General features: G+C 49.7%; 2 protein-coding genes and 1 long non-coding RNA gene across 3 annotated transcripts; 1 reads left to right on the forward strand and 2 right to left on the reverse strand.

Moving 5' to 3' along the window:
• Window positions 1-370: 370 nt before the first annotated feature.
• LOC103184014 lies at window positions 371-8,509 on the reverse strand. The gene is made up of 4 exons (XR_488476.2): window positions 8,341-8,509; window positions 7,837-7,886; window positions 1,595-1,660; window positions 371-1,315 (listed from the first exon to the last, which is right to left on the reverse strand). It is a non-coding gene; the product is annotated as an uncharacterized LOC103184014 (long non-coding RNA).
• A 4,024-nt stretch (window positions 8,510-12,533) lies between these two features.
• LOC103184083 (retinol dehydrogenase 14) lies at window positions 12,534-16,197 on the forward strand. The gene is made up of 4 exons (XM_007901932.2): window positions 12,534-13,059; window positions 14,544-14,786; window positions 15,057-15,359; window positions 15,788-16,197. The coding sequence occupies exons 1-4, from the start codon at window positions 12,534-12,536 to the stop codon at window positions 16,048-16,050; spliced, it is 1,335 nt and encodes a 444-aa protein (XP_007900123.2). The 3' UTR covers window positions 16,051-16,197.
• A 1,875-nt stretch (window positions 16,198-18,072) lies between these two features.
• On the reverse strand, window positions 18,073-21,560 carry cryba4 (crystallin, beta A4). The gene is made up of 6 exons (XM_007901831.2): window positions 21,508-21,560; window positions 20,925-20,986; window positions 20,335-20,453; window positions 19,452-19,593; window positions 18,828-18,970; window positions 18,073-18,281 (listed from the first exon to the last, which is right to left on the reverse strand). Exons 2-6 carry the CDS (start codon window positions 20,961-20,963, stop codon window positions 18,134-18,136), a joined length of 591 nt encoding a protein of 196 aa, XP_007900022.1. The 5' UTR covers window positions 20,964-20,986; window positions 21,508-21,560; the 3' UTR covers window positions 18,073-18,133.
• Window positions 21,561-22,654: the final 1,094 nt, after the last annotated feature.

The raw sequence follows: 22,654 nt of genomic DNA on the forward strand, positions 1-22,654 counted from the left end.
TGTTAGTAAAACCTCTTTGGAGGTTCAGTCAGATCTTGCAGTGTTAATACGTTAATTTCAGGTTATAGAAACAGGTTAGTGAAGTAGTTAGTGTTACCTTTCTCTTAAAAAGCATTGTTCTTTGTCTAACGCACTGGGGAGAGCAATGCAAACAGAATCCATCTGTCCTCACCCATTCCCCGCACACACATGCATCACCCAAAGGCCTCACTGCACCATAGCCAAGCATGTCTCCTTCCTGGCCCAGGGACACTGAAGCCAATCGCTCTGTACTCCCACTTGAGAGCCCTGGAGATCAGCCAACGCAGCAAGTATGGGCCACTGCCCCTCCCCATCCCATTCCTTCCCCCGCCCCACCCCATCTGGGTTGCTCAGTCTCACACTGGTTTGTGCTTTTACCAACTGAGATGAATGCAACTTTGTTGGGAACCATTTCGCTTTGAATCGCTCCGGTTGTGGGGAACATTGCTCAAGTAGTATCTGCTTACAGAATTCCCTGTAACAGAGGAACCCAGACACCAAGAGAAACTCGGATGGGAAATGCATAGACACAAGACACAGGACAGCTTCTGTGAGCTCGTTGGACCAAATGGCCTCTTCTCACTCTGTATCCTCATGTCTTGTCTTGTGCTCCCGAAGGCAGTGATATCCGTTCCGGCTCCGATCGCCAGCAGTGCCTGATGTAACTGCTCCAGACTGTCCCTAACCCACAGCTGTCAATCTGACAACCTCAGCCTCCAAAACTCAGAATGATCTCAGTCTCTGTGGTTGAGACCCTAAATTTAAACCCTTCACCTGATAACAACAATCCTCGGGGAGCTTGCCCTGCCCTGGAGACCCAGATCTTTGCTTGTGTTACCAACCCAGAGGCATCTTAATAACAAGAGATTGCATTAACCATCAACACACAGTCTCACGCACAGCCTCACGGAGCAGGTCAGAGGATGGGAGCCCATCTCACAATTCAGATGATATCTCTCAAAGCCTCCAGGCTTTTTCCACTTGTGGAACTGAGGACATCTGAATGGCTCTCTGCCTTGGACAATCCACCCCACCCCACCAGAGATGCCTTGCTCAGCACATCTGTACACAATGATCTTGTCTCGCCTTAGAAACCACTGCAAACCATGGGCTTGTCAACGCCATCGACTGTGCCTTTCACTCGGGCGCTCTCTCTCTTGGCTCCTGGTCCACATCCTCTCTCTCTCGCCCCCTCTCCCTCTCCTTTGCCTCGCTGCCTCAGGGCGCCAATCGGGGTTCCCACATCCACGTCAAAGGGAATGGTCACTCCAGGACTTGCCAATGCTGGACTGACCTGCAAGATATGGAAGAGATGGTCAGTCATTATCAATGGTGTTCTGGCCTTGGGATTCAGATAACACACGCAGGAATCTCTCTCTCTCTCTCTTTCTCCCAGCAGTTTCAGGGCGTAGTGGCTGAAGGCCCGGCCATCAATGGTGGAGCAGAGGGCACGAGGGACAAGCAGGAGGCCGGAAGCCAGTCGAGCGGAGGCAGCCGGAAGTGGGTTGGGGAGTAAGCAAGTGGGAGAGATAGGTGGGGTGCCAGGGCGTGAAGGGATTTGAAGACAGATTACCTCCTCACCGAGACATCCTCACACTCCCAGTCACCGGGGCGTCCCAGCCGAGCTCCATCACACTCACTGGAAGGAGAAAAATGTGGGAAAAGAAAATAAATTGAACATTCACGCCAGACTTGACAACATTCCTACATCAGCTGGGAGCTCAACTCAGTCAGTCGGTCTTGGCTGATGTTCCAGCACAGTGCTGGGGTGGGTGGGGGCGAACACCGCATTGTCAGAGGTGCCGTCCTTCAGATGGGATGTTAAACTGAGCTCCCGTCTGTGCGCTGTTCAGATGGACAATAAAGATCCCATTGCACTACTCCGAAAGAGAAGAGAGTTTCTCTCTCCCCCTCGGTGTCCCCCTGAGAGAGAGCGAGAGAGAGACAATAATTGGTCAGGCACTGGCTGTTTGTGGACTGCTGCTACGTGCAAATTGGCTGCCGCATTCACCTACAAGATACACCATCACTGTTCACACAATCATGCATACGTGCAGACACAGACCCTGGTGTGTGTGCATGTGTATGTGTATGTGTATGTGTGTGTACGTGTCACTGCTGACCCCATGAGCTAAGCCACATCAATCCCATCAGTTTCAAACAGCCTTGGTTAAAGGTGACACTAAGGTAAGATCCAGCTCCAGCCTCCACTCTGTGGCGTTACAGGCCAGATGGACGCAATAGCTCTTTTTTTTCTCTCTCTCTCTCTCTCTCTCATTTTTTTTGTTACAAACTCCAATCTGGGATTTGCCAGCCAACAAAGAGGTCAGGGCTCTCAGCGAAAGGAAGGGATTTGATGCACTCACAGGACGCAAAGATGAGGGAGTTTGAGTGGAATGTGGTGGGTGGAAAGAGGATTTTTTTTTGGCTGAGATCATCTCTGACGGTTTAATTGCTGTGCGCAATTGGCTGCCGCGTTCGCCCACAAATATACAGTCAATTCACTTTACAGTGTGTTCTGTGAAGCGCTTTGGGACATCCTCCCGACGTGAAAAGCGCTATATCAAATGCAAGGATTATTATTATTATTATTATTATTATTAACCCCTGGAGAGAAACCAAGAGGCCAGAGGGGAGCTGCGAATGATGGTGGCAACTGTCCTCTCCTCACCCCTCCCTTCCCATCGCTTGCTAATCCCCAGTCACTCCGAGTCCCGAATTAAACTGCTAAATTGAAATGACAAGCGAAGAAGAATCTAAGTGCTATTAGGCAGATCTGGGCTGACGTTGCAATTTAATTAGTTTTATATTTGATGTAGCTGTTGCCCTCCCCTCCCCTCTCCCTCTCTCTCTCTCACTTTCCCCTTCTCATCTTTTTTAAAATTGAGATAACGTGTCTAGCTACATAGGAACAGGAAGAGGCCATTCAGCCCCTCGAGTCTGTTCCGCCATTCTATTGGATCACGGCTGATCTGTATCTCAATTCCAATTATTGCGTTACATTTAATCCTAAATCATAAACCCTTGCATTTGATATAGGGCCTCATCACATAGTCGAGACGTCTCAAAGTGCTTCACAGGATATACTGTAACGTGTAGTGACTGTGTATTTTGTGGGACAAACGCGGCAGCCAATTGCGCCCAGCAGTGTCCCCGCAAACAACCATGAAACGAGTGACCAATGTTATCTGGAGGTTGAACCCAGCAATCCAATAATCTACAGGACCCCTATGTTTTATAGGATTTATAGATGAAGGTGAGACCTTGAACTCGGTCCGTTGGGTGACAGGGAGACAGCGGGTCTTGGTGAGGATGGGCGTGATGGGTGTGCGAAGCTGCGGTAGGGAGGAGGGAGGAGAAATAAATGGCAAGAAAAAAAGGCCGCTTTTTCATTAACTGTGATGAACTGTCAGCAGGAAGTGTGGTTACATGGTGTGAATTACAAGTCTATTTGCAGGCCGGCGCTATAACCAGCTGATAGCTTGAAGCAAATGTCAGCAACACGCACTTTTCTCTCTCTCTCTCTCTCCCCCTCTTCGTGGAGTCACGTGCAGAGCACACGGCAGCACACAGCAGTGCGAACACGCAGTGGGGGAGGGACAGATCCACAGATTAACGCCTTCGACCGTTCCCCCCGCCCCTGCTCACACTTCTGTGCACTACTTCTTGACTGCCTGACTACACCACATTCTTAATAATAATAATAATAATAATAATCCTTGCATTTGATACAGCGCCTTATCGCGTCATTGAGACGTCTCAAAGCGCTTTGCAGAATATATATTGTAAAGTGTATTTTGTGGGCAAAACGCGGCAGCCATTTGCGCACAGCAGCGTCCCACAAACAGTCGTGGATTGAGTAACCAAATTTTTTTTGGAGGCATTATTACCCCCCGAAAGCGATCCACCAGTCGTCTAATAACCGGGTTCCTACCTACTGCTCGGTAAACAGAGGGCGTGTGGAGTAAGGAACTTGCTTGAGGTTTCACCTCACCCGGGAATCGAACCCGGGTCCTCTCGCTTGCGAGACGAGCGCTTTAACAACTACACCGCAGGACTCGATTAATGCTACATGACAGGAATGAGTGAGGGGTGGGGAGGGGGGGGGGGGGGGGGGTAAAGGGAAATGTGGGGATGGGGTTAAGACTAGATTCTAAAAATAATCATCCTTGTGTTTGATTCAGTGCCTTATCCTGTTGGGAGGACATCTCAAAGTGTAAAGTGTAGTGACTGTGGGTTTTGCAAGGGAACGCGGCAGCCGATTTAGGCCCAGCGACGTCCCCCACAGACAGCTGTGAAACCCCTTCTGCCATCAGAACGCTCCAATATCCCACAGCCACCAGTCAATTTGAGATGCACAGGGAGGAACTACGAAGGACTTGACATTATCCACTGTAACGCTGGGAGCAAATAAGCAAAATACATTCGAGGAACAGCACCTCATTTATCTGCTCGGGACCTTCCCGCCCTCGGGCCTCAATATTGATTTCAACAATTTCAGACCGTAACATCTCACCTTCCCCCCGTCCCCCACTCTTCCGTGACCATCACCACATCATCCGGGTCCCAGACACACCTTTCCTCTCTCTGGTCGACCTGTTTTGTTGCAATGTTCTCCCCTCTTTTGTTTTGCATCATTAACACCGCTTTAACCCATCATCCCCTGTCCTCTGCCCCATTTTCTCTTCCTTGCCCTGCCTTCCCCCTCTCTCCGTTAACCCTTAAAAGCCTCTCCCTCCTAACATGCCCCAGTTCTGACGAAGGGCCCTGGACCCGAAACACTGACTCACTTTCCTCTCTCCATAGATGCTGCCTCACCCGCTGAGTGTTCCCAGTGACTTCTGTTTTGTAGCAAGTAAGACAACGCTGTTGGAAGATGAGGTGCAAGTGCAATGCTCTGGTGTAATTTATGCACTTCCAACCTGCTTTGCAAAGCTAAGTGTAGTTTACTCCAATCCAACTGTACCGATGGAACCTCTCACCAAGTTCCGCTTGAGCAAACTACACCGAGCTTTGCAAACCACTGTGGTGAGTGAGTGATCGATTTATCAACAACAGCAAACGACAATTACACAGCGCCTTTCATGTCGGGAGGACGTCTACAAAAGCTGGACAATCAAGATTGGGTGGAGGACAGGGGTAGGAGGGTGACCGAAGGCGCGGTCGAAGAGGAGGGTCTTGAGACGGGCTTCGAAGGAGGCGAGGGAGGAGGCGAGGTGGAGGGAAGTGTGGGATGGATGGAGTTCCGTTGGGTGAGGCCAGAGAGGCTGAAGGCCCGACTGAGAATCAAACCCGGGCCCTCTCGTTTGCGAGGTGAGTGCACTCACCACTACACCACACTACAGGCCGCCCCTATCCTGTAATTACATATCATTTCTCACAGTCAACAAATAATTTTCATTCGTCAAGAAACTACAGACGTGTAATTATCACGAGGAACGTCGTGGAATGTCACAAAGGGGTTTCACAGCTGTTTGTGGGGACGTCGCTGTGCCTAAATCGGCTGCCGCGTTCCCTTGCAAAACCCACAGTCACTACACTTTACAGTGAATTGTTTGAAGCACTTTGAGATGTCCTCCCAACAGTATAAGGCACTGAATCAATCACAAGGATGATTGTTATTAGGATCTAGTCTTACCCCCCCACCTCCCCTCACTCACTCCTGTCACGTAGCATTAACCGAGTCCTGCAGTGCAGTTGTTAAAGCGCTCGCCTCGCAAACGAGAGGACCCGGGTTCAATTCCCGTGTGGGGTGAAACCTCAAACAAGTTTCGTTACTCCACACGCCTTCTCTTTACCCAGCAGTAAGTAGGAACCTAGTTGTTAGTCGACTGGTGGATTGCTTTGGGGGGGGGGGGTAATAATATCTCCAAAAAACATTTGGTTACTCAATCCATGACTGTTTGAGGGACGCTCCTGAGTGCCATTAGCTGCTGTGGTTTGCCCACAAAATACGCAGTCAATCCACTTGACAGTGTATCCCGTGAAGTGCTTTGAGACTTTTCAATGACGTGATAAGGCGCTGTATCAGATGCAAAGATATATTGTTAGTGTTATGATTCACTCTCCTCCACTGTCCAAAGTGATCTCCGATGGTTGTAATGAAAAGACAGCGCAATTAATTTTGTCCATTAAGAAATGAGCGTAGACTTTTGCTGTTGATGGCAGTAACGCGATCAATGAATATATTGCTAATAAAACGACAATCACCCAGCTCTGAACTGAACTGTACCCTATGGAGCGCAGAACATCCCTGTTGGCCAGTTTAACACTGGGTTTAAACTGCGCGTGGAATTGTACCGATATATAAAGATCTCCCACTTCTCCCTCCCACCCCATCCAACTACACCCTATACATCAATGGATTATCCAGAGCCACATCTATTGCTAATCTACAATTACATATACATTTCAACATGTCACCTCGCTTTTTTTGGTCAGCCGGGTGTCTGACATGTGCGGAAACCCATCACCACGCTTAAGAATATCCAAACCAAACTGGTAAGATTAAATAATTAATTAATTCGCCTTAGTATGTGCAGCTCCCACCCCCCCACCCGCCCCTCTCTCTCTCTCTCTCTCTCTCTGTCTCTCTCTCTCTCTTTCCATCACCTGCATAATCTCTCGTCAAAGCAAGAATACTTTTGAAACGCTGATCTCAAGTCTCGCGAAAAAAAAACTCCCAAATCTACATTTTCTCTCTTTCTCTCTGGCTGCAACTGAACATTATTACTACGTTACCTAATTCGCTTAGGACTTAGATTTAACACAGATTAAATGTCTAATTTTGGCTAATTTACCGGGGCTGGGTTCAAATAAAACAATCGCTATTTTCATTCCGATCCCAGATACAGAACGAATGATCTGAATGGGGTGAAATGGATAAACCTTATGTATGTGAAAAAAAAATGTTCATTTGTATTAATTGCAGGACATTTAATCCATGCACACTCCCCCCGTCCATTTGGGATCAATTTCATGCAGATTAATTTATGCATGTATGTATTCAATTGCGCTTTTCTTTGAAAAAAATGCCCCCCTCCCCCCATTATCTTTTACCAAACCTGCAATCAACCTTCCTCACACAATCCCCAGAAACTTAATGATATCACCCCTCCACCCCCCCCCCCCACACACACACACAAAACACCTCAATCAAAATGAAATATATACGATCGACGAGTAATTTGTAACCTGGTAATGTTTCGCCCACAAAACACATAGTCAATTCACTTTACAGTATATGCTGTGAAGCGCTTTGAGGCATCTCAAAAACGTGATAAGGCGCTGAATCAAATGCCAGGAAAATTGTTATTACATTAATTTTATACAACCTGACAATTCATGTGGGGAATTTTGGGATTATCTGTAATATTTGCCGAATATTAGAAAGAGCGCACACACACAAATAATAATTCAAATAAGGTTTGCGCCTCTCTCTCTCTCTCTCTCTGCATTGCTGATAGACAGATCCACTTACATAACACTGCACAAGAAGGAAGGGATATGGAACAACCATCAAGGACGGACAGACAGACAGACATCTAGTCAGAATCTCCCTCACAATCTGTGCACAATTTTGCTGCAGGTTAAAATGGCCATATTTAGTATCTCCCAGAGACACACACACACACACACATACACAGCAAAAATCAGTACAGAATCACAGAGGGAGGAAATAAGTATTTTTTACACACGCACATCAAATATACTCCACATCTCCCGGGGATTCAATGACAATCGATTAAAACTTGCAGCGTTTATAACAACCTGTTTTTTTTCAGATGCTTGACGTCGTTCAGAATGGTGTCTTACCTGCTTAAAACCTTTATTTCCCCTTCAGTGAGCCTTTCAGAGGAGATTCCCTGGGAGGGTACGAGAGGAGAGAGAGAGAGAGAGAGAGAGAATAATAAAAATAACAGTCACCTCCTTTGTTGTCCTGTTGTTTCTGCCTGGTTTGCTTTGCAAAGAGATGGATGGCACTTAATGAAATAGCTCATAGCGTGGGGGGGGGTCAGTCAAATGGACACCACGGATCTCAAGTCCGAAGCATTTGCAAAGGAGAAAATAAAATTTGGTGTTGATTCATTTCAGGCTGACGGTAAATAAAAAAATGGAGATATTTTCACGTCCCACTTTTTCTTTCCTCCCTCCCTCCCTTCCTCGATGTGTTAGCCCCCAGCCTGGTCGAACAGCATTTGGGTATGTTGCAGAAGCCGTCAAGATCAAAGCGCTTTGAGACGTCTCGAAGACGCGATAAGGCGCTACATCAAATGCAAGGATTATTCCTATTCTTATTATCACACGCACAAAGGTTACCTGCTCAGACGAAGCCGTGAGGATGGGTGGATGCTTTCATTGTGCCAGGCAGAGACACCTTGCAGCACAACGGCTGAGCAGAAGTGCAGTCCACACTCACTCACGCAGATATCTATTAAAAAGAGAGCGTGGAAACGAAAAGGATCGCACACATCTCTCTGTGCGTCAGGCAGGCGGGGGCACAGGGTGGTTCCTGCAATAGGAGGGAGAGGAGGGGTGGGGGGGGGGGGGAGAGAGAGAGAGAATTCTCTGTAATTAGTGTCACGGTGAATGAGGAGGTCTGGCTGAAAAGCAATGAATAATGAATCCATCTGCACTGCCTTGAATAGGACGGCCAGCTGCTGCCCGCCTTTCCCAACCACTCGCTCCCATTGTCTGTCTGCCTTCTGCTCAGGTCTCTGTGTCACGTACACACCAGCTGTGAGGGGCAAAACAAGGCAACAAGGCTCTCCCCTTTCCAACCCCGGGGCAAGGCGAGGGACCCATTGATCGATCGAATGATATCGGATCCAAGAGTGGAGCCCTGTGGTGCAGTGGTTGGCACACTTGCCTCGCACCTGAGAGGCAAAACCTTACACAAGTTTCCTTACTCCACACTCCTCCAGCAGTAACTAGGAACCCTTGGTTGTTAGTCGATTGGCGGTTCAGTTTCCGGGGGTAATAATCCCGTAAAAGAATAATAATAATCCCCGACTGTTTGTGGGGGCGCTGCTGTACACGATTCGCTGCCATGTTTCGCCCCCAAAATATACAGTCCATTCACTTTACAGTGTATCCTGTGAAGCGCTTTGAGGCGTCTAGAAGACACGCTAAGGCGCTATATCAAACGCAAAGATTATTATTACCCTTTAGATACTTGCTTTTGACACAGCTTGTCAAATGCAAGGACGTCTCAAAGCGTTTCACAGGAAATACTGTAAAGTGCAGTGACTGTGTATCTTGTGGGCGAAACACGACAGTTTGTGCACAGCAGCGTCCCCACAAACAGCCATGGGTTAGGCAACCAATCCTTTTTATTATTTTGGTGGGGTGGGGCAGTTGTTGGCCAGGACACTGAAAGAGAGAGAGAGAGAGAGAGACTCTCTAGCCTTGGCTTATTTCCACCATTTTTTGATGTTGTTTGGAAATTGAAAATGTTGTTTTTGCTTAAAAAAGGACAAAACCGAAACTCCCCCAAGCTTGCTGTTGGAAGAAAGCCTTGCAGGAGGGTTGTCCTTCTGTTTCTGCTCACACTCTTGTTTGTTTGGAGCGAAAAGGTTAGAGTTCTGAATCATCGGGTTCCTCCGACGAGTGAGCAATTGCTCAAACAGAGATAGTGCCGGCTGGCAGTGTGGTGGGAACGCACACTCTATCCACTGTACGTGAGGATCAGGGTCCAAGGCAATAAAACAATAATAATAATAATAATAATAATCCTTGCATTTGATATAGCGCTTTTCACGTCGGGAGGACGTCCCAAAGCGCTTCACAGAATATACTGTAAAGTGAATTGACTGTATATTTGTGGGCGAACGTGGCAGCCAATTGCGCACAGCAATGTCCCACAAACAGTCGTAGATTGACAATGACCAATTTATTATTGTGTTTGGTTTTGGAGGGATTATTATTAGGCTCTGTGTGGAGTAAGGAAACTTGCCTAAGGTTTCGCCCTCTGCCTGGAATTGAGCTCAGGTCTCTCACTTGCAAAGCGAGTGCTCTAACCACTGAGCCACAGGACTCCACGATGGCATCTTCCTCAGGTACTTTGACTTGTGTGATCAGAATAGGCAGACGTCATCATCCACAACAACAACAAATGACATTTACACGGCGCCTGTCACGTCGGGAGGCGCCGGACAGTCAGGGATTTGGACCCGAGCTGGGGGTTGGGATCAGGGGGGGTGGAGGGCGGGGAGGGCGGGGTGGCAGGAGGGTGACCGAAGGCAGAATATGCCGTGAAGCGCTTTGAGACGTCTCGACGACGTGTAAAGGCGCCGTATCAAATGCAAGGATTATTAATATTAATAATAACAATAACGGTCGGTAAAAATCAATGCTCAGATCGGCTTAGAAATGACCTGTTTTCTGTTAACTGTAAAGGCAGCCCGGGGGCCTGACTGGTGAAAGGCTCACCGGGTGCAGTTAATCTTGCCAATTGATCCCTTGGAACCTCTTCCGCACATTAGCTGTTTGACAGAACAATGTACGGTGGTCGCACCTGTCTCAGGTTTGGGCGTTCTCTGTTAATGCCACTCGCTGACCCCACGATGACAAGAGAAAGAGAGGGGGGCCCAGGCAGAGGGGGAAACCTCTAATAGTAATATTATTAGAATAATAATCCTCGCATTTGATACAGCGCCTTATCACATCTTCGAGACGTCTCGAAGCGGGCGATGCGGTAAAGTGAATTCACCGTGTAATTTGTGGGCCAAGAAACGCGGCAGCCAATTGCGCAGAGAGAGAGAGAGAGAGTGAGAGACAGAGAGAGTGAGATGGACAGAGAGTGAGACAGAGGCAAAGGTTGAGAAACGGCGACATGGAGCGAGACAGAGAGAGAGAGAGAGAGAGAGAGAGACAGCGAGAGAGATAAGTGCGTGAGGGAGAGACAGACGAGCGAGCCGCACAGATTGTCAACCACATTTGATTTAACAGGTGCTGCGATCCTCAATGCAAAACACTCTGTTTCCTGTGCAATAGGACCTCTAAGTAGGGGGACAGCTGTTCATGTCAGCTTTCTTCAGTTCAGTTCAGTTTCCTGTCTTCAAACAAAGTGTTTCGCAATTCCGACCAGGAGGTAGAACGGAGCACACCCACACACACGCATACACACACGCACACACACACGCACACACCTGGCCATGATAGGCTGTAACTCGCTGCACATATCTCGCATAATAATAATCCTTACATTTATTTCGCCCACAAAATATACAGTCACTGCACTTTACAGCGTATCCTGTGAAGCGCTTTGAAACGTCTCGAAGACGTGATAAGGCGCTGTGTCAAATGCGAGTCCTATTATTATTATTATTATTATTATTATTATTATTATTATTGATACAGCGCCTTATCGCGTCGTCGAGGCATCTCAATGCTGTATCCAGGATATACTGTAAACTGGAATGACTGTGTAATTCGTGGGCGAAACACCAATTGCAGCCAATTGCACATCAGAGTTGAGCAGAAGTGCGTACTCCTGGCCACGGCTCAAAGAGGAAACTTGGAGTAAACACCAACCCATCTTACAATACAGTTCATTCCCCACACACACACACAGCCCTACACACACAGATATACACACACACACACAGATATACACACACACACACAGCCCTATACACACATACACACACACAGGCTGATAACGAACGAGAAACAAGTCATTTGGAAAGAGAAAGGCAGACAGTGTCCGCACATAGTTTGACAGACACACACACACACACACACACAGAGTGAGACACACACACACAGAGTGAGACACACACACACAGAGTGAGACACACACAACACACACAGAGTGAGACACACAAACACACACACACAGAGTGAGACACACACACACACAGAGTGAGACACACACACACACACACAGAGTGAGATACACACACACACAGTGAGACACACACACACACACAGAGTGAGACACACACAAACATACACAGAGTGAGACACACACACACACACAGAGTGAGACACACACACACACACACAGAGTGAGACACACACAAATACACACACAGAGAGTGAGACACACACACACACACAGAGTGAGACACACACACACACACAGAGTGAGACACACACAAACACACACAGAGTGAGACACACAAACACACACACAGAGTGAGACACACACACACACAGAGTGAGACACACACACAGAGTGAGATACACACACAGTGAGATACACACACGCACAGAGTGAGATACACACACACAGAGTGAGATACACACACACACACAGAGTGAGACACACACACACACACAGAGTGAGACACACACAAATACACACAGAGAGTGAGACACACACACATACACAGAGTGAGACACACACACACACAGAGTGAGACACACACACACACAGAGTGAGACACACACACACACACAGAGTGAGACACACACACACACACACAGAGTGAGACACACACACACACACAGAGTGAGACACACACACACACACAGAGTGAGACACACACACACACACAGAGTGTGTAATGTCCTCTCCCCTGGGTGCCCTGGATGACCTGGGTGCCCTGGGTGCCCTGGGTGTCCTGGCGGTCCGGGGTGCCCTGGGTGCCCTGGGTGCCCTGGGTGTCCTGGCGGTCCGGGGTGCCCTGGGTGCCCTGGGTGCCCTGGGTGTCCTGGCGGTCCGGGGGGCCCTGGGTGCCCTGGGTGCCCTGGGTGTCCTGGCGGTCCGGGGGGCCCTGGGTGCCCTGGGTGCCCTGGATGCCCTGGGTGACCTGGCGGTCCGGGGGGCCCTGGGTGCCCTGGATGCCCTGGGTGTCCTGGTGGTCCGGGGTGCCCTGGGTGCCCTGGGTGCCCTGGGTGTCCTGGGTGCCCTGGGTGCCGTGGGTGCCCTGGGTGTCCTGGGTACCCTGGGTGCCCTGGGTGTCCTGGCGGTCCGGGGTGCCCTGGGTGTCCTTGCGTCCCTCCTGTTTTTGTTGCTCATCAAGTATTTGAAGAGAACGAATTACTGTCTGGAAACCAGACGCCTGGATGGCAAAACTGTGCTCATTACAGGTCAGTACAGGCTGGGCATGGGCAGGGGTGGGCATGGGCTGGGCAGGGGCTGGGCTAGGCATGGGCAGGGGTGGGCATGGGCAGGTCTGGGCATGGGCAGGGGTGGGCATGGGCTGGCAGGGGCTGGGCAGGGGTGGGCAGGGCTGGGCAGTGCAGGGCAGGGCAGGGCAGGGCAGGGGCTGGGCAGGGCAGGGCAGGGCAGGGGCTGGGGCTGGGGCTGGGCAGGGGCTGGGGCAGGGGTGGGCATGGGCTGGCAGGGGCTGGGGCAGGGGTGGGCATGGGCTGGGCAAGGCAGGGCAGGGCAGGGCAGGGGCTGGCAGGGCAGGGCAGGGCAGGGCAGGGCAGGGGCTGGGCAGGGCAGGGCAGGGCTGTGCAGGGCAGGGGCTGGGCAGGGCAGGGGCTGGGCAGGGCAGGGCTGGGCAGGGCAGGGGCTGGCAGGCAGGGCAGGGCAGGGCAGGGCTGGGCAGGGCAGGCAGGCAGGGCAGGGCAGGGCTGGGCAGGGCAGGGCAGGGCAGGGCAGGGGCTGGGCAGGGCAAGGCAGGGCAGGGCAGGGCAGGGGCTGGGCAGGGCAGGGGCTGGGCAGGGGCTGGGCAGGGCAGGGCAGGGCAGGGCAGGGGCTGAAGGTTCCTCTGGGTTTGCGGCCGATAATTCCAGACTCAATGAGAATAAACCCTCAAGAAAAACAAACAACAATAACTTGGGTCACTTGAACTCGTGGCTGTTCGCGGGGACGTCGCTGAGCGCAATTGGCTGCCGAGGTTTCGCCCGCAAAGTGCAAGCATATCCCGTGAAGCGCTTTGAGGCGTCTCGAAGACGCGATGAAAGCTCTGTATCAAATGCAAGGATTGTTGTTGTTGTTGTTGTTATCAGTCATAATCCTTGCATTTGACATTGCGCCTTATCGCCGGGTCAAGACGTCTCGAAGCGCTTCGCGCGCTACACCGTCGCGTGTAGTGACTGCGCACTTTGTGGGTGAAACGCGGCAGCTAATTTTCGCACAGCGACGTCCCCGCAAACAGCCGCGGGTTGAAGTGACCGACTTATTATTATTGATATTATTACTATTATTAGTACTATTTATTTCGAATATTTTTTGAGACTTCTCGAACATCAACATCAAGTGCAGAGATTATTATTATTTTTTATTATTATTTATTGTTATTATTATTTATTATTATTTATTATTCATTATTGTTATTATTTGTTATTCATTGTGTATTATTATTTACTGTTATTATTTATTATTATTATTTATTGCTATTATTTATTATTATTATTATTTATTGTTATTATTTATTATTATTATTTATTGTTATTTATTGTTATTATTTATTATTATTATTTATTGTTATTTATTGTCATTATTTATTATTATTTATTATTATTGTTATTTATTGTTATTTATTGTTATTTATTGTTATTATTTATTATTACTATTATTATTATTTATTATTCATCATTAACTGAGAGCGTTGCTGTCGCAGGAGGGAACTCTGGGATCGGGAAGGAGACGGCAGTCCACCTGGCCCGGCGAGGAGCGAGGGTCATCATCGCGTGCCGGGACCCCGTCCGGGCAGAAGCCGCGGTCACGGACATCCGCCGGCGCAGCCTCAGCCTGGCCGTCCACCACCGGCAGCTGGACCTGGCCAGCCTGGCCTCCGTCAGGCACTTCTGCCGGTGTTTCCTGGAGGCGGAGAAGCGCCTGGACGTCTTGATCAACAATGCAGGTGCGGTCGGTCGGTCGGTCGGTCAGGGCCTGGCGTGCGGCTCAGTGCTCCGTAAGGCGTAGCGACTGTGTATTTTGTTGGCGAAACGCGGCGGACAGTTGTGGACCGAGTGACCCAATTCGGGATGTCTTGGGAGGCGAATCGACTGCGTGTTTTGTCCCCCTGCTTCGTGCCCGGAGTCGAACCCAGGTCCTGGCGAGGCAAGTTCGCTAACTGCTCCGCTCCAGGGCTCCACGTGTAACTTGTCGCTGTTGTTGTTTTTTCCCGCAGGAACGCCGGGCAGATTGGGCTGGACCTCTGACGGCTTCCAGATCTGCTTCGGAACCAACCACCTGGGCCCCTTCCTCCTCACCAACCTCCTGCTGGACCGGCTGAGGGAATCGGCGCCCAGCCGAGTAGTGACCGTGAGCTCCGACACCTACACCTTCGCCAAGCTGGACTTCTCCCGTCTGAACGCCGAGGGCAACCGGTTCGCCAACTACAGCCGGAGCAAACTGGCCAACATCCTCTTCACCAGAGAGCTGGCACGGCGACTGGAGGGAACCGGGGTCACAGCTCACTCCTTGCACCCAGGTAATCCTCGGCCAAGAACCACAGCCCCGCCACCCGTGTCAGGCGGAGCTGGTGACTGATGGGCTTTCTTGTTATGGCTTGGACCCCCCCGTCAGGTTAGTGCGTTGCCCTGAGTTCCCTTCTCAAGACCCTCTTCTGCGACTTTAAACCTCACTCCCCATCGGGTGGACCTTAAAGATCCCACAGCGCTATTGGAAAAGAGACAGTAGTTTCTCTCTCTCTCTCTCTCTCTCCTCCCTCCCTCTCTCTCTCTCTCTCTCTATCCTGGTGATCCCAAAGATAATCTCAGTTGCCCACTTCATGGCTGTTTGTGGGATATTTTGTCCCAGTGAAGCCCTTTGAGATGTTCTGGCGTGACAGGCACTGTTATCAAACCAAGCACTGTTGTCAATTAATGTTGTTCGGGTCGTGTTGTGGTTTATTCCCAGGTTACATCTTCACCAACTGGGCCTCTCACTACTCCCTGGGGGTCCGCTTGGTCTGCTACCTATTCATGTCCCTGTTTTTCATCTCGAGTGAGCTAGGGTCACAGACCACCATCCACTGCGCCACATCCGACCAGGTCCTCGCACACAACGGTGGATATTTCTCCAACTGCCAACCGGCCAAACTCTCAGCCCAAGCCCTGGACGAGGGGGCAGCCAAAAAGCTATGGGACACCAGCGAACAACTGGTGGGGTTAAGCCACTGAGAGAGACAGAGACAGAGAGAGAGAGGGAGAGATGCTTTTGACCCATCTTGGCTGTCACCAATGGAGCCACAGAACTTCTGAACGTAAGAATTTTTTGCCAGGTGAAAGAAGACCAAGTTCATCCAGTTCACCTTCCACCATCTTGCCGGGCGCTTGCACATGTCATGTCCCGAACAATATGCCGTATCCCCGAGATATTATTTCCTAACAGAAATCTATCCTTTTTACTTTCGGAAACACTCGACACCTTCTGCCTCCACTGTCTGGTCTCCCTCGGGAACCCGTTCCATACTTTTACTACTCGCTCACTGTACCCCCAGGCCAAGGATTCTACCTGGTAAGACGGGTGAAATGTCGCAGTTCCTGATCTGTGTCCTGGGCAGGTTTGACTCCACTGAGGAGAACGTGAGTGCATCTGCAGTGGAGTCCTGTAGCTCAGTGGTTAGAGCCCTCGCCTCGCAAGCGAGAGGACCCAGTTCAATTCCCGGGCGGGTCAGGTCGAAACCTTATAAGATAAGATTCCTCGGTCCAGACACACGCCTCTGTTTACCCAGCAGTGAGTAGAAACCTGTCTGTTAGTCAATGCTCTTCTGGGGTCAATAATCCCTTCAAAACTAAAAAAAATAATAATTTGGTTACTCAATCCACCCTGTTTGTGGGGACGCTGCTGTGCGCAATTGGCTGCCACATTTCGCCCACAAAATACAATGACAAAAGTCAGTTCACTTTCCAGCGTATCCTGAGAAGCGCTTTGAGAGGTCTCGAAGACGTGATAAGGCGCTGGGTCAAATCCCAGGATTATTATTATTATTATTATTATTACTATTGTCTGTGTGGAGACTGTCCTCAACATATACTGAGTGACCTCCGCATTCTCGAGGGAGAGGGAGAGAGAGAGAGAGAGTGGAGACCTGCAGGCAATGCTGTATTATGCTTTGAGACATCAAAACGACATATTAAGGCATTATATCAAGCACAGGTATTATAATTATTATTATTACTAACCTCAACGCAGTGATTCTCACTCACTGTAACACTCCTCTCTTTCTCACCCCACCCCACCATTATAATCCTCACTTCTCCTCTCTCTGCCCACCATATTATCACCTATATTTTATTTTAAGATTAAACTTATTTTATTTATAATCTGCTGAAACTGTTTCTGGAATATGGGTGGAATATGTTTAGTTCCACACGTTGATGTGTTTGCCACCGTTGGTTATTAAGGGAAACTAAACCTGTGATCGCACACACGTGCCCACATACACGCACTGACACGCGCTTCCTGTGAGCAGTCACATTTAAAATAAATTTATACATTTTCGCACAGCGAGTTGTTGGGTTCTGGAATGCGTTGGCGGAAAGCAGATTCGATAACAGCTTTTAAGAGACAAGGAGATAATTATTTGGGGAGGACAAGTTTGCAGGGCTGTGGGGAGAGAGCGGGTCGGGGGAGAGGGATAGAATCGGGAAAGCTCTTTTAAAAGAGCCAGTCCGGACACGATGGGCCGAATGGCCTCCTTTTGCGCTGTATAATTCTATGATTCTATGTTATGTAGAGTCCTGTAACTCAGTGGTTAGAGCGCTCGCCTCGCAAGCGAGAGGAGCCAAGTTCGATTCCCGCGCGGGCCGACTGCTTAGGCGAGTTTCCTTACTCCACACGTCTCTGTTTACCTAACGGTTAAGTAGGAACCCGGTTGTTAGTCAATTGGTGGATCGCTTTCCGGGGGTAATAGAAATGTATAGAAATCCTTTGTACAGTCCTGATCCCAACCATAGATCCGAATGGGATCTTATTCCACACTCAGCAGACAACGACAACAACTTGTACTTACATAGCGCTCCTCGCGCAGGGTAGAGCCCAGAGCACCTGACGACAGTACCTCTTCCTCCTTTGCCCACACCCTCCCCACACCCCCAGCCCCACCCCAGATCCCCCAAATGCTCCACAAACGAATCAGACAAAAGCCGATGATTCTTAGCAAAGAAATAAAGTTTTTATTCAGTTGAAAGCTGCTTGTGTGGAGCTTTGAAGATTAAAACGCGTCCTTGAAGAGCGTGCGGTGAAATCCAGTTGGCTTGATTACTGCTGGACTCTGCGGATGGATTGGATCTGGAAGGTTTGCGAGTGAGATCCCCATTCTCGCCAGTGCTTGTACTCACCAGAATGGTGGTCGCACTCCATGATGAACTGGTAGCCACGGTATCCAGGGAATTGATAACACACCCACCTGGAGAGAGAAGGAACGTCAGGATTCAACATCAGGCAAACCAGGAACAGCTGGCGGTCAACTTGCTTGGAGTCAACCTTGCAAGCCAAGGCCCTAACGGGGAGGGTAGTCCTCGCTGGACAAGCAGCGGGGAAGCTGGCCAGACAGCGCTCACAATGGCAAAGCTATGTGGTTTTAGCTGGACAGACTCCAGCAGTTACCCCCAACGCACACTCTGGGCTCCTTCCCCCCCCCCACCACCCCAAGCCTTGGCTCTTGCCAACCTGCGCCTAATTCTCTCTGGAATTAGGTAAGCAGGAGGCATCCCTCCAGGGGGAGAGAGAGAGAGAGAGCACATTCCATTCCAACAATCCGGGATTTCCGTGTGTAGGTGGGAGGCCTGGAGATCTCAGCTTGGGTTTGGAAACTCTTAAGCAACGGCGACGGGTTTCCTCATGAGTCAGATGTAGAAAGGACCTTGAACGGCCGCCTCAGGGTGACAAAACAGACGACTTAATTGCGAAGCCAATTCCCTGGGGAGCGAGTAAAAGTTACCAGGTGACTTACGCTCCAGAATGGATGCGGAAGGATCCAACCTCGTTGTTGCACCAGCCCATGGCCTGCAGAGATGGGTAGTCATCAGCCAACTCGCCCTTCCTTCCCAGAAAGTTCTCTCTCTCGTACATGGACATCCTGCATTCACGGTGGTTCTGGTGGGAGGGAAGTTAAAGGGGGGGATTAAAGGGAAGAGCGAGCTATTCAGCGAAGGATTGTTTCTAGGAGCTTATTATTAATAATAATAATATTACTAATGACCCTCGCACTTGATGCAGCGCTTTTTCACATCTTCAAGATGTCTCAAAGCGCTTCACTGGATGTACTGTAAAGTGTAGTGACTGTATATTTTGTGGGTGAAACGCGGCAGCCAATTGCGCACAGCAGCGTCCCCACAAACAGTCGGGGATTGTGTGACCAGATTATTATTAGTATTTTATTAAGGGATTATTACCCCCTGGAAAGCGATCCACCCATCGACTCACAACCGGGTTCCTGCGAGGTAAACAGCGGCGTGTGTGTGGAGTAAGGAAACTTGCCTAAGGTCGCACCCTCTCCCGCTTAGCTGGGAGTCGAACGTGTGTCCTCTCGTTTGCGGGGCGAGTGCTCTAACCCCTGAGCTACGGATGTACTTACAGCGCAGGCGATTGGTCGGAAGGAAGTCAGACGCTCGACGTGGTAGGCGTTGCTGCCACTCCAGCTATCCCATCGTGGATACTCGCCTCGCTCCAGGATAAACTGCTGCCCTTGGAACCCAGAGTGTTCATAGCCAACCCAACTACACAGCAGAGAGAACGGCGGTCAGCAATCATACCTGGACATCTGGCTTCTGCCCTCCACGGCCTTGCTCCTCCTTCCTTCCTCTGTGACCTGCTATCTCCATCCTAACCTGTCCATTCCCTCTGCTCCAGGTTTCCCTGCCCCCACCCTTTGGAACTCCATCCCACAGCCCCTCCGCCTCGACCCCTTCCCTCGCTCCCTTCAAGGCACGTCTCAAGGCACCTCCCCTACGTCCGCACCTGCCGCCATCCTCCTACCCCCCACCCTCCCTGCCCTCCACCCCTCCTGATCCCAACCCCCAGCTCGCGTCCAAATCCCTGACTGTCCAGCGCCTTGGGACGTCCTCCAGACGTGACAGGCGCCGTGTGAATGTAACTTGTTGTTGTTGGCGTGTACCATGAATAACGCTGACATCTGTTGGCAGAACACTGGTGCTGCACTCACCTTATCTTTAACAATGATAACTCTTACATTTGAGCCACTAAGTCCCGGAACTCTCTCCCTCTACCCCTCCGTCTTGCCCCCGTCTCCCCCATCTTCAGGTCGCGCCTGAAGACCTTCCTCTTCGGTCGTGCCTGTGGTCATCTCCCCCCCTCCCCCCCCACCCCGCCGGCTCGGTGTCAGACTCTGCCACTGTCGAGCTCTCTGGGGTGCTGTGTAAATGCAAGTTGTTGTTGGTCTCGTGCATTGCAGTTTCCTAGGCAGTCGAGAAAGTGCGAGACGTAAACTAGACACTCACGCTCCACTCTCCACCTTCATGGAGCGCACGGTTTCGAAGCCGGCCTCCATGATGTTGTAGCACTCAGCTGTGAACTCATGTCGACGGCCCTGGAAACACTCCTCATCCCAAACGATGATCTACAGGAGAGCAGAAAGAGACAGAGAGAGAGAGAAAGGTTGTCAGTGCTGAGGTGACGTGAAATGGTTATAATAACAATAATGATCCTTGCATTTTATACAGCGCCTTATCACGTCGTTGATTAGTCTTAAAGCGCTTTGCAGAATATATCGCCAGGTGTATATTTTGTGGCCAAATGCGGCAGCCAATTGCTCACAGCAGAGTTCCTTCAAAACAGTCATGAATTCAGTGACCATATATTTTTTTGGAGGGCTTATTACCCACTGGAAAGCGATCCGACAATCTCCGAACAGCTGAGTTCCTACTGACTGCTGGTAAACAGAGGCATGTGGAGTAAGGAAACTTGCCCAACTTGCCTGGGAGTCAAACCCGGGTCCTCTTGCTTGCGAGGCGAGCGCTCTAACCACTGCACTACAGGACTGCACACTTGCCTCTCATTTCCCGGAGCCTGTGGTTGGGTAGGTACCTACCTTCCAGTGGCTGGAGAATTTGGTGCAGTGAGACATCATGAAAACGGTTTCCTCTCAAAGTTCTGAAAAGGCAAAGCCCCCAACCCCGAAAGAGAATGTTAACGCTTGCCGCTAATTGTGCCGTTTGACAGTCACTACACCTCGAAGTGTCTCGTTGTGAAGCGCACAGCGACACATTGGAGCTTCCACCTCTAACTCTTCCTCTCTATTTTTATTCTCTCTCATCCTCACGCTCTCTCTCTCTCTCCCACCCCCACTCCGTATTCCCCTTTCTCTCTTTCTTCTCTCTCTCTCGCCATCGTTTCCCCACTCTCGTGCTTTCCCTCTTCCCGCGCTCTCCCTTCCTCTCTCTGTCATTCCCCCTTTCATCTCTTATCTCTTTCTCTTCACTCTCACTCTCTTTCTCCTCTCTCTCCCTCTGCCCCGTCTCTTCCAATTAAGCAGAAACTTCCAAATAAATCCTCTTACGCGCAATCCCAAAATATTCCCTGGAAGCCTCCGTCACTCGCAACAAGCGGCCCCGCTAGTTAAACCAGTTCAGCAGTCTGTACTGCACGTTCGATGATTTCCTTTACTCACCCACCTTGCCAAACCTGGGTTGAAACGAGCTGTAGTGAAGGGTATTTTCTGGCCTGGGTTTTTATAGCCTCCAGGGTAAGTGGAGTCAACGGTCTGTTGGAGTCCAGCATTGTTCAAATCCCTTGCTCAGCAACGTGGGAGGGCTTTCAACCTCAGCCATTTATTGTTCCGAACAACATACAGCTCTGGGCTGACCTATGGAGAACAGCGGGATACAGCCTGCAGACTGCAAACACATCACATCACATCGCCAACGATGACTGTGACCCTTTAACCTGCGAGTGTCTGTGTGTCTTGTGCTCGTTCAACAGGTCCATCCTCACCTTTAAACCTGGCTGAGGACTATTGAGTCAAACCACAGCTGGTTACTTCACCCACAAAACACACAGTCGCTCCACTTTACAGTATATCCTGTGAAGCGCTTTTAGTCGTCTCGAAGACGTGATAAGGCACTATATCAAATGCCAGGATTATTATTATCATTATTATTATTATTGCGACGTCTCAAAGTGCTTCACGGAACATATATTGTTAAGTGGATTGACTGTGATAGGCAATATAGACAGCACAAGACAGGTTTGAGTGAAGAAGGCACTCTATCAAATGCAAGGATCATTATTATAATTATTATAAATGCACAGAAATGCACATTAACACTACAGTACATGAATGTAAATTGTGTTATAATGACTCGAGCATCTCTTTCGTTTGAATTTAGGGGTTAAATTGGATTAGGAGGAGATATTCCGGAAGGGGGAAATCAAGTAGACCAAAGGACCTTTGCCACGCAAACGTCACTTCTGAAGTGTGTTGTGGATGTGCTGTGAACAGTGCAAGTAATATCTCTCAATGTGGTGCCAACACTCCCTCCCTCCACACATTCCTCCCCCACCCACCCCCAATAGTTTATCACCCGCTCTCTATTCCCACAGCTCACTATATGTAACATGAAGATTGTTAAAAATGAGCGTTAGTTGGAGTAACTGATTAGGCCCCAGTTATGCACAACTCTAGATATCCAGCACTTCACACTCCAGCTTTCTGAAAGAAAACTTTCCTTTGCATTTTTAATAATCCTTAATAATGATAATAATCCTTCCATCTGATACAGCGCCTTATCAGGCCTTCAAATTGTCTTAAGCGCTTCACAG

The sequence above is a fragment of the Callorhinchus milii genome, unplaced genomic scaffold (genome assembly GCF_018977255.1).
Source record: "Callorhinchus milii isolate IMCB2004 unplaced genomic scaffold, IMCB_Cmil_1.0 Scaffold8, whole genome shotgun sequence".
Taxonomy (NCBI): Eukaryota; Metazoa; Chordata; class Chondrichthyes; order Chimaeriformes; family Callorhinchidae; genus Callorhinchus; species Callorhinchus milii.

What these genes read in the sequence shown, in the direction of transcription:
- LOC103184083 (XM_007901932.2), top strand. Translation starts at nt 12,534, where the DNA reads ATGTCCTCTCCCCTGGGTGCCCTGGATGACCTGGGTGCCCTGGGTGCC. An exon ending in CAAAACTGTGCTCATTACAG is followed by an intron (nt 13,060 to 14,543) that starts GTCAGTACAGGC and finishes TTGCTGTCGCAG; the next exon opens with GAGGGAACTCTGGGATCGGG. An exon ending in AGCTCACTCCTTGCACCCAG is followed by an intron (nt 15,360 to 15,787) that starts GTAATCCTCGGC and finishes GTTTATTCCCAG; the next exon opens with GTTACATCTTCACCAACTGG.
- cryba4 (XM_007901831.2), bottom strand. Translation starts at nt 20,963, where the DNA reads ATGATGTCTCACTGCACCAAATTCTCCAGCCACTGGAAG. An exon ending in AATTCTCCAGCCACTGGAAG is followed by an intron (nt 20,454 to 20,924) that starts GTAGGTACCTAC and finishes GCTCTCCTGTAG; the next exon opens with ATCATCGTTTGGGATGAGGA. An exon ending in TTCCGCATCCATTCTGGAGC is followed by an intron (nt 18,282 to 18,827) that starts GTAAGTCACCTG and finishes TTCTCTCTCCAG; the next exon opens with GTGGGTGTGTTATCAATTCC.